The 10,573-nt window shown below is 41.5% G+C and overlaps 2 protein-coding genes across 3 annotated transcripts; both read right to left on the bottom strand.

Annotated features, from left to right (window-relative positions):
- Nucleotides 1–668: 668 nt before the first annotated feature.
- On the bottom strand, nt 669–4,177 carry arl4aa (ADP-ribosylation factor-like 4aa). Of its 2 annotated transcripts, none has more exons than XM_026317384.1 (2): nt 4,060–4,177; nt 669–2,097 (listed from the first exon to the last, which is right to left on the bottom strand). In XM_026317384.1, the coding sequence occupies exon 2, from the start codon at nt 1,985–1,987 to the stop codon at nt 1,385–1,387; it is 603 nt and encodes a 200-aa protein (XP_026173169.1). In that variant the 5' UTR covers nt 1,988–2,097; nt 4,060–4,177; the 3' UTR covers nt 669–1,384. The 2 variants fall into 2 exon arrangements, with proteins under 2 accessions (XP_026173169.1, XP_026173170.1); XM_026317385.2 differs by lacking the exon at nt 4,060–4,177 and adding an exon at nt 3,043–3,555.
- A 475-nt stretch (nt 4,178–4,652) lies between these two features.
- On the bottom strand, nt 4,653–7,118 carry c16h7orf78 (chromosome 16 C7orf78 homolog). The gene is made up of 3 exons (XM_026317595.2): nt 6,547–7,118; nt 5,936–6,072; nt 4,653–5,796 (listed from the first exon to the last, which is right to left on the bottom strand). The coding sequence occupies exons 1-3, from the start codon at nt 6,979–6,981 to the stop codon at nt 5,634–5,636; spliced, it is 735 nt and encodes a 244-aa protein (XP_026173380.1). The 5' UTR covers nt 6,982–7,118; the 3' UTR covers nt 4,653–5,633.
- Between the last annotated feature and the right edge of the window lie 3,455 nt (nt 7,119–10,573).

The raw sequence follows: 10,573 nt of genomic DNA, 5'->3' as shown, positions 1-10,573 counted from the left end.
GCCTAAGACCTAAAACCTAACCACAGACAGTACTGTGAATGTACAACCCTGTGTGTGGTGTGACAGAAAAGGAAACCTCCTAGTGACTCAGCTGCCTTTAATCAATGAAGTGCCTCATTCAGAGAAAAGGTTGCATAATTCAGCCAGATCTTATGATAACCAAAGTGGGGAAACGGGTTCTATGTGTGGTATATGAGCATAATTTGGGGTTAAACTGGTGGTTAAAAGCTATGACATCTGTTATGTCAGTGCTGTCCTTGCAGAAAACGCATCCAGACATTTAAATGGGCCCTCTGAGGTTTTGTGTGTAATCCTGTCAACATAATTGTGCAAACTGCTTAAAATGAGATGAAGACTTTAAGTGATAATTAGAGGGTGGGTCGACTGAGTTTGTCTTGTGTTTTCAGAAACCTGCATCGTATTCAGCTGCGAGAGAACAACTAGCCCTGTAATGTCAACAGGTTATCAGCACCACCGGGGGACTAGCTGAGTTTTCTCGTGCTTATCTCAAAAAAATAATCCCTCTCTGCTTCACAGCTTCTTGCTGGGACCTGTTAACGCCAAAATAAACTGAACATTACAATCCCGAACACCACTGCCCTGTTTGCTCCTTAAATACAAGCTCCTGAATAACAGTGCACGTAATAATAGCCTCCATACCACTGCAGCATTGCTCTAAATATGTTTTATTTAGCAAAACATAATGCATAACCCGTGGCCAATGAGGACCACCTACTGTACAGCAGTCTGCATTTTGCGCTTACATTTTCACAATATTCTATTTTTACTGTAAACTTCATACAAAGTGAGATTCTAAAGTGCTTTTAAAATGATATATAAGACAGCAAGCACGTCAGTAATGCAATAATACTTTTCCTTTACGAAGAAAGTCCAGTGTAAAAAAAAAAAAAAAAAAACTAACATAAAAATATCAGATAAAACTGGTGTTCATGCTATTGCCCCTCTGGTTTAACAATGTTCACTCATTTACCAAATAATCCTTCAACTAGTCAAAGCCTTTTCTTAAATTATTTTTGGTAAACTTGTTTGGAACAGCCATTAGCCATTAATGACAATAACATACATCCTTAAAACAACTTCTGTCACCCTTCCAGACCCCAAACCCTCTGTCTGTGCATTTGAATCCATATAAACATTTTATATCTTAACCACACATGTCTGAAACTTTCTCATCTTCATACTGTGTTCCTTAATGTGCCACTCCCTGACCTACAGCGTCACCACAGATCGGGGATCCTAAAGTTCGGTTTTAGACTGATAAAACTCAGTGTGTTCAATCTGGACCTGTGGCAAAAGCTTGGAGGAGAAATTCCTTTACATTTGCTTCACACAAAACTGCAGACCAGTCTATCTCTTAATAGGTTTATCTCTTCTTCCTCTGCTGCCTGAGCACCTTTCTCCTTTTAAGGATCATGTCATGGAGTCTTTCCAGGCCCTCCCTGAGTCCTTCTCCTATGATGGCACAGGTTGGCTGCAGATGCCAGGGAGTTGCAGGACCCAGTTCTTTTAACGCTAACAACTTCTCGATTTCAGTCAATCCCAAAGAGTGTCTCAAGTCCTGTTTGTTGGCCACCACCAGCAGAGGCACCCCCTGATTTTCAGATGTCTTGGCGATCTTATGGAGCTCGGTTTTGGCCTCCTCCATACGCTCTGCATCCACAGAGTCCACCACAAATATGATGGCGTCCGTGCATCGTGTGTACGACTTCCACAAGGGACGGAGCTTCTCCTGACCCCCGACGTCCCAGAAGTGGAACGTCACAGTCCTGTGGCCGCCTAGAGACACTTTGACCTTCTCTGCATTGAAACCTTTGGTGGGCACTGTGTTCACAAACTCATTGAACTGCAGTCGGTACAAAACGGTGGTCTTTCCTGCCGAGTCCAGTCCAAGAATGGCGATGTGAAATGACTGGAAGAACGGGACGCTTGACAGGAAGCTGGGTTGTTCTGACAATCCATTCCCCATCTCTCCTCATGAGGAAAGACTGGTGATTTAGCAAGTTTGATCCAGTCACCCGGCGAAGATGATGATAATCCTCAGAGTCGCTTATATCCCACTGTGTCTGCAGCAGTTACCTGTGAGCACGTCAAACATTATTGTATGTGAAACACAGACCTACAGAACATTCACTAAAATATAAAGAGATCATCAGCATGTTATTTGAACGAGCTAATACATAGTAAACTAGTACTGTTGAGTCAGGAAGTTACACACCTTTGTACAGTTTGCTTACATTAGTCACTATGAGTTACTGCTCATACCAGAGCAGGTCAGGCTGTAGAAGAACACCCTCGGAGCTAAGCTTAGTTTTATTGCTAAGGTGTGCAAGAGGAACACTGTGTTACAACCTTTTCAAAACTGGCTTCAAAGCTGCAACGAGCAATGGTATGTCATCAGTCAGCAGATCACAGGGTGGCGTGATGTGAATCCTAGTGTCCTGAACTCACTGAGACTAATCCCACACCTGCAGTTCCTCAGTTCAACACTGCTCTTTAGCCTCTTTCAGCTCTATTTCTCTGACGATACCAGGACATTTAACTCCTGGTGCTTTTCTGATGAAACCACTTGGACACGATGAGCAAACAAGAACAAAGTTCAGTTCAAGTGTAATCGATGCGACCTTTAATACCAGGAACCGTTTGTGCCCTAGTATCTTGTATCTGCATCTGGTCTTGTATCTGAGTGTCAATATTAAATTGATACACAGTGTCACCCAGCTGTGACCGAGCCAATACGTAAGACAGAAAATAGTTTTATGGTTATGTTTGTCTAAAGCTGCTCAATTAAACATCTACAGCTTCATTACTGAGCTAAACCTAATGAAGATCAGAACAGTGTGTTTATGCAGGAACCTGTCTCCTATGGTATCGTTCCTATAGGGCCCTGTTTAACTGCTACTGTCATTTGACTCTAACATTACATTAAAAATAGACTTTAGACTCTGTATTATATTTGGTTAATGAGGTTACATCATATTTGGTGTATAAATCTATTCCAGCCTAAACAAACCGGCTACCTACCAGTCTGAGCTAGACCACATTCAGCCTCTCTGACCAGAAACCCGGTCCTCTCCGGTGCCCACACCGCCTGTAGTTCAGCTCACGGTTACCTCCACCTCTTATTTCGGTAACGACGGTAAAAAAAAAAACCCCACCGAGAAAGAGACGGATAAACCCGCCGCGCCTGTGCTCGGTGTCCCGTGTGGCTCCGCCGCCGCTGTGAGCCCAGTCTGGGGCTACGCCCACACGGACACTGCGGACGCCTGCGATTGGTGCATGCGCTCGGTTCTCTGTGAGCTGATTGGCTAAGGCGGCCGTCAATCATGCGTCTGCCCAGGAGCACGGATCACCTGTTGCTCTGACGCTCTGACCAACACCTACTGAATTTTTATTTCACCCTCAGTCAAATCCGTTTAAAAGCTGCTGCAGAGACAGTCACACAGCTGTATATGCGCAGATATACGATTTACTTCAAAAAGAAACTAAAGACGGTCACTTATGTCTTATCCTACTTACTTTTGACTAAAACAACATAAATATTATTGTGAAAAATGCAACTAATAACAGTTCACAGCCCAATGTGACGTTTCCAAAATGACCAGAAAGCCACAATCTGTAGATTCACTATCATATACATATCATATACAGAGATATGTATATATATATATATATATACATATATATGTGTGTGTGTGTGTGTGTATTAATTAAACGTGCTCGATGCAGAAAACTCGTAACTTTCCGTTTCTGTCGTTAGAAGTAGAAAGTGGCATGAAAATAAAAGTACCATTATCTGATTTTTGTCCCTAAGAGCAATTATGTTCCACCCAAAACAGCCCAGAGATGAAACTGTGCTCAGTCTGAAGCCAACATGCAGGATTTTAACAGAAAACATGATAAACCAGCGCAAATACGTTTCTAAGTCCTGCTGTGGTGCGATTCGGGTCTGCAGTGTCAGTGTTTTGTAGTCAACCACAAACAGGAACAAAAAACACAGATAGAAAAAGCTGCTAGATATAAAATTCCTATTTAACCTACCGTCCATCCAGCTCGGTGTGTTCTTCCTTCTGTCCGTGTGTGTGAGTGTGCTCAGAGATAGAGAGAGTGTGTGTGTTCAGAGATAGAGAGGGTGTGTGTGTGTGTGTGTGTGTGTGTGTGTGTGTGTGTGTGTGTGTGTGTGTGTGTGTGTGTGTGTGTGTGTGTGTGCAGAAACAGCGCCGCCCTATTCAGCCGTGTGTTTTTCTTTAAAACGATTGGTCAAAGAGCAGGAACCGCACTGTGCGCACCGTGCGCCCCGCAGCCCATCTGCACGGAAGATAACAAACAGTAACTGGCCTGTATCCAGTGGCTGCCTTACATAACCTGCTGCAGCTTCTCAACCGTTTTAGGCCACTCTGCTCCGTCTGATTTCTGGATTTTCACAGAGAAATATGGGACATGACACGGACCCAGTCACACAACCATCTGGGCACAGGGATTAGTAGATCAGTCAGTACTCTGAGTATTAATTCAGTGATATTATATTTATTTATTTGTTTTGCTTCATAGCTTGGATAAATTCTACCACAGGATGTAAAGCCTAACGTCCAGCCCATAGCCACATTTTATTTCCACCTAAAGTTATTGCCGATGCAATAGCAGGAAATTTGCACATAAACTGCTAAAACAAATTTAAAATCTCTCCTATTGTAGATAGAGGCGGGTTATAGGACAGGCATGGATAAAATGTGCTGTACATTTTATTTTTATCTACCCTTTTAGTGTTTTTCCTGTGCATGCTTGTCCCAGTTGGCACAGGATATTTGCACACACTGTAAAACACCATAACACCAGTAAATATAAAGCTTCATTTGCATTACTGAAATAACCTACATGTTTTTTATGAGGTATAAGATTTACAACATTGTTCAGTCCTGAAAAAATAAAACCAAGTGTTTAAAATAAGTCAAACACATGACTGCCAGTGGATCGTGCACTTCAATGCAGGGATATTCCTTTCATTTTATATTTAGTCCATGAGTGCATGCATTCATTAAACACATATGTGCATTACAGATATGCTACAAACATGTGCAGACCTTCCTCACGTGTTTATAATTCTTGGGGCACCAAAGGAGCAGCTGCTGGGGACCAGTGGGCTTCATAATGTGGTGTGATGACCTTCATTACATCAGTCACTGCCTGTTTTGTGCCTTTCATTTTCATGCTATTTCTGACATCTGCCTCCTTTTCACTTTACTGTGCACGTTGAGCTGTGTCACAGCTTAACCAGGAGATAACCCTGACTGGAGTATGTTTCATATTTCATTTCTAGAGTTTATGTTGGTCCCTGCAAGATGGTAAAACTGTGGCAGTTTTGGAGCAGGAAGCTGGTTGTCTCTTTAAAATTACAGGGTTCCTAATACTGGCTGAAATGAGAAATATGAGTATGATGCCATCTCTGCCGTATTGATAGCTGATATTCTTGAGTACATCCAAAGTAACAGGGGCCTCTAATGAACTGATCATCTGTGAAGGTACTACGTTTACTGTGAGGGATCCTGGAAAGGTTATATGTAACCTCGCAGGCATGTCATTTAGAAAAGAAAGAGCAGAAAATATTTTTTAATGTATCACATCACACTGAGAAAGGATGCATAAACAGCTGCAGATGAAAAACTAATGAAATGTGTATTTAAAAAGAAAGAGTCACGATCTATTTTTCCAGGATCTTGAGAGTTTCTCTTCCACACGGTCCAAGAATGCACTGTGTGCTCCTCTTCTTCGCCGGTGTCGCTGTGAAACATCGTCAGTGTTAATACTGTTGTAAGTCCAAGCTATATAAACTGTAAATAGTAAATATCTGTGTTTCCATTAGGCCTGCTCCTTGCATTTTGCACTTATGTAGATAAGAGGTGAAAACACATATACTGACTGTGTAAGAAGCAGATTTTGGAGGCCATGGCAGCTGAGGAAGTAAGAGCTTTGCATCCCACTTAGGCTCTGCAGGTTTATGTGTGTCCAGCTTTGACTTTGTCTTGTGAAAACCTGACTCGGGTCTAGTGGTTCGCACTGGAACGCAAAAGAAATTAGTTCATTTATTTTTGCTTTTGTATTTATTTCATGTTTGATAATTAAAGGAAACAGGTTTTTGCTTTCCCCAAACCTTAAACTCATCAGCAAAACAAGAAGCATTGCTTCTTTTGCACTGGTACAAGAGAAAATGAATTTTAGCCAAAATGGAAAATTGGGAAAAATGATCATGTTAACCCACTTACATGTGTCCAAGTGCTTTAATTTTAAATTCAGGTTACCGGGGTCTCTGTCATATGTCGTCACAATGTCTGGAAAGGTCTCGTCAAGCTGAAGCAAAGAGTTGAGCGTTAAATGTTCTGGTCAGTTCTTTTGTGTTTGTTGCCATCTTGTGTTTAAATGAGACATTACAGTCTGGGTAACAGGATGAGATGTGTTGGCCTTCATGGTATTTGGTCTGAATGTCTGTCACAATGTGTGAATGAAGCATATTTTGTGTTTTCAGATATTTACCGGTCTGAAGTCGTGAGGTTTGGGGTTCTTGTAGGGTTCAGAAGGATATTTTCCTGTCCTGACAAACATCAGCTCAGACTCCAGCGCACCAGGAGGCCTGTACGATGTGATGAACTTTGGAGGCTCTTTTCTCTTGTTACTCTCACGTAAAACATCTGGTAAATAAACTCCACTTATCCTCTTTGCCTCACTTGGTTGAGGTATAGATTGATTTGAATCTTTCCTTCTTTCTATCTTTTGAGGAACTGACAGAGAACTGTACAGTTTGAGAGAGAAATCCGGTGGCTTGATGCTCCACACATGTCCTGGGCTCTCAGTCTCTTCGATCTTGAAATATTTGCTTCTTGCAAAAGAGAGATCCTGACTTGCAGAGAACTGGATTTTTCCTCCAAAGCAGACTGAGGACAGTGGCTGCAATAAAAGGTATGAAGCCATTTTTAACAGTGAAAGAAAAGTACTGGCTTACCTGCAATTTCACTTTTGTGCCATGTCAGTTTCTCCAACTTTAAATCCACAGAATCAAAGTTGTTGTGTAAATTATGTCAGTGAGAAAGTGGTAATGCACAAGGGGTGTCGGCAGCCACAGCAATAAAACGTGCTGCTTGGTAACAAGCAGCTCTAGTATTGTTGCTCCTAAGAATGAAGTTTAGTGGGTTGAGCTCAGTAGGACATTCAACAAAAACAGAAAACAGGACCTTAGCAACAGTGCAAACAACATGCTCTGTGATTAGCTGAAGTCACGGCACATTACAGCTGTTTTATCAATCCAAATCTTTCTCAAGAGGCAGCTCGCCCCGAGGCCGACATGAGAACAAGCCTCAGTGCATACAACAGTAAATACAAGCATATAAACAGTCTTAGACTGATGTTACAAACAGCAAACGATATCTGGGGAAAATGCATGAACAAGTTTCCAAATCCATCAAAACAAGACCAAAGGAACAATGAGGAACAAAACTCATTGCCCAGGATGCAGATAAAATATCACCAGAAATAATCAGCTCGGACCAACCCCTCTGAGCTGGAGGGAGTGGTGTATTCATAATTGTGTAGAATAATTATATAAATTAGTAATGTTCAATTAAGTCCACCAGAGGGCAGTAGATACCCAAGAACTGCTGCTGGGAGCAGTAGTTTCCTTTTCTGTCACATAACTGAGGCAGGAATTAAAGTACTGTATGTCATACACTGTCCATCTTGGACACTACAGTACTGTATGTCATACACTGTCCATGTACCAACATCTTGGACACCTACAGTACTGTATGTAGGCAGCCTCAGGCCTGGTCTGCAGAGATGACGCCTCTTCCAGATTCATGCTACAGTCATTCAACACTTTGTCTGCTGTCCTTCCTTAGGACATTTTACAGACTACACCTCCTAGAAAACTCTGGGAAATAGTTTGCCAAGAGTGTTATTGATTAGAACAGAACATCTGGCTTCCTAAATGGTCACGTGTCAATATATATATATATATATATATAACAAGTAGTATAGACTAATATACTGTGTTTTTTCAACATTGTGAGGTATTAAGGAAACATTTACTATATCTAACATGAAACTCTACTGTCATCTCAGCTCTCCTGAGCATTTTAGCATCTTTCAGCTTGTTGTTTTGGTGTTCCAGACTGTAGCGATGGGGGAACTGTGTTTTTTTTTTTTTTAAACTCTGAAGCTTTTCTGCTGTTCATAGTTCACTGTTCTGAACACACAATGCATGAATATGTAAATGCTGAGTTCTGTTTGTTTATCTGCCCCGAAGTGGCCAAAAAGATAACAAATACTGCCTCAAATAGGTTTTATACATAAATGTTTCTGTAAGCAGACAGCAGAGAAGGTCAAAGGTCATAGCTGTGATGTACAAGAGGCAGATCCCTTTGTGTAAACACTGACCTGTATGCAGGAGAGTTTATCCACACAGTTGTTGCAGCAGTGGGTGTGTTTGTACAGACAGCTGACACAAGGGGACAAAGACAACAGGAAACCTGAGCTGAGACCAAACAGAAGAATCTAACCTCTCTGCCCCTGTAAAACCAGGAGAGGCTCCTCTCGACCTCTGGCCCCTCAGCTCTGTCTGAACAACTCCTTCCATTGTAACCAGTGACATTTACAGCCACACTGCAGTCAGGGGCTCAGCTAAAACAATTACAGAGGCTTTCTGTCAGCACAAGACCCTGCAGTTGACCTTCCTTCCAGTGGCCTTAGCGATGTCTCCATGTCACACTGGCAACATGAAACACTAAGACGAACACAGAGAGAAAAAGTACTGCAGATAAATCCCACTGTAACACGGAGAAGCTTGTAAATAATGTGGCTGTAACTGCTGGAGGAAACAGAAAGTAGCTGAAGCATAATCCAGACTGAGCCGTGGAAATTACTGGTCTCATTTCTGGACTTTCCTTTATCTTTTTCCAGCATCTGACTGTGTCAAGGCCTCCATCTGTTTTTACTGTTGGTTGAGAAACGTCACTGAAGCAAGAAAAGAGTTGTGGTTTCTGCCATCCCATCGGATCAGACCTTCTTTCCTTTTCTGCTTTATTCTCCTTGGTCTCAGATGGAGGTACTCAATAAATCAGGCCTAACCAAAAACGACATGGATAAATATGGATACACAGGACATTCATACTGTCAGTGATGAATTTGTAACGCAGACTACATTTGTAACCAAAAATCCTAAATTGTACTTTTATAGTACCACCACTTTTCGTCAAACTACCACACTGGTGGATGTGCTTCATCATGTGATGTCATCTGCTTTTTGAGAAAATTTCCAAAAATGTAATTGTAAAGACATCGATGACTCCACCACCACCTGATGTATGGTGCATAGCTTTGGCTAATCAGTGTCTCACACTTTGTCTGTATACACAACCTTTGTCTGAATGTGAGCACATATGGGTGGATTTTGAAACAATGGGGCCCTGACGCAGACAAGTAACACCACCTCACCCTTCCTGCAATAGTTACTGCACAAACCCTAACACCGACTCCTCTGATGCACGTGAACCAGAACTGTGAGCTGCTGCTTTAAAAACTACACCTGTTTACTTCACACTCCCACTGACGTGCGTCCGCTCAGATACTACACTAAACACCATGTTACTTTTTACAAAACATTACATGAAACCTAAGATGGCAGCTGGCCTGACGCTCAGTGGGACACATTACAGAGAGGTTTTTATAATTCACTTTAAACTCACTAAAGTCTGTTGGTGTTTGTGTCTGTGTAAGTATATGTAAGTATCTTTACACTGTACTTTCTACTTCTGCCTGTGTATTTGTTGAGTATCAGTTACAAAAAGTTCTTGCTCTTTTTACTTGAAGGTGCTGATGTTTACCACGACTGTTTTACTTCCTGTGAGGTTCAGCAAGTCAAGAAAAAAACACCAACAAACAAGAAAAAGCTCCAAAATTAGCAGGTAGCTCAACTGTAACTTGTTTTACGACTGTCGGGGGTGGAAGCAGGAATAGCTCATGTTATGGCCCAGCTGCTCTGAGGTCACATGTGTTGTCTACAGTAACTGAACCTAAAGCTCCTTCTGCTGCATGAACCGATTACACAACAAACACACATGCAACAGAAGGTGGAAACTACAAATATTTGATCAGTTCTGAAATGCTGTGCTTGATCTCTCATTGTTTTTTTCCCTTCTTTTGTTACAGTTGTTCTACTTCTTTAATTCCCTTCTTCTGTTCTTCCACCTTTATTTTACACTTCAAAGTGTAAAATGTAAAGTTCCGAAATCACATTTAAGGTTTTCAGCCAATCAGCAAAGTTCATTCTGTTCTTCTTTACACTGTTGTTTTACTTCTCAGGTCAAACTTACTAACATCTGTTTATCAATCTCTTTATATTAGTGCAGGAGTCTGTCTTGTTACTTCTACATGAATCTGAGAGTTGAAGATTGAACGTGAATCACTTCATCCCACCCAGATGATTAAAAACTATAGCTGGTGTATTTATTGCTTATTCTTTCTTGTTTTTTTGTTGTAAAAAGGTTATTAGCCAAAACACAAAGTGGTA

Source organism: Mastacembelus armatus, chromosome 16 (genome assembly GCF_900324485.2).
Source record: "Mastacembelus armatus chromosome 16, fMasArm1.2, whole genome shotgun sequence".
NCBI classification, from domain to species: Eukaryota; Metazoa; Chordata; class Actinopteri; order Synbranchiformes; family Mastacembelidae; genus Mastacembelus; species Mastacembelus armatus.
Note: the sequence above shows the minus strand (reverse complement) of the source record. Positions and strands in the feature narration are given on the sequence as shown.

What these genes read in the sequence shown, in the direction of transcription:
- arl4aa (XM_026317384.1), bottom strand. Translation starts at nt 1,987, where the DNA reads ATGGGGAATGGATTGTCAGAACAACCCAGCTTCCTGTCAAGCGTCCCG.
- c16h7orf78 (XM_026317595.2), bottom strand. Translation starts at nt 6,981, where the DNA reads ATGGCTTCATACCTTTTATTGCAGCCACTGTCCTCAGTCTGCTTTGGA. An exon ending in AACCTCACGACTTCAGACCG is followed by an intron (nt 6,073 to 6,546) that starts GTAAATATCTGA and finishes TTTGCGTTCCAG; the next exon opens with TGCGAACCACTAGACCCGAG. An exon ending in CAAAATCTGCTTCTTACACA is followed by an intron (nt 5,797 to 5,935) that starts GTCAGTATATGT and finishes GATGTTTCACAG; the next exon opens with CGACACCGGCGAAGAAGAGG.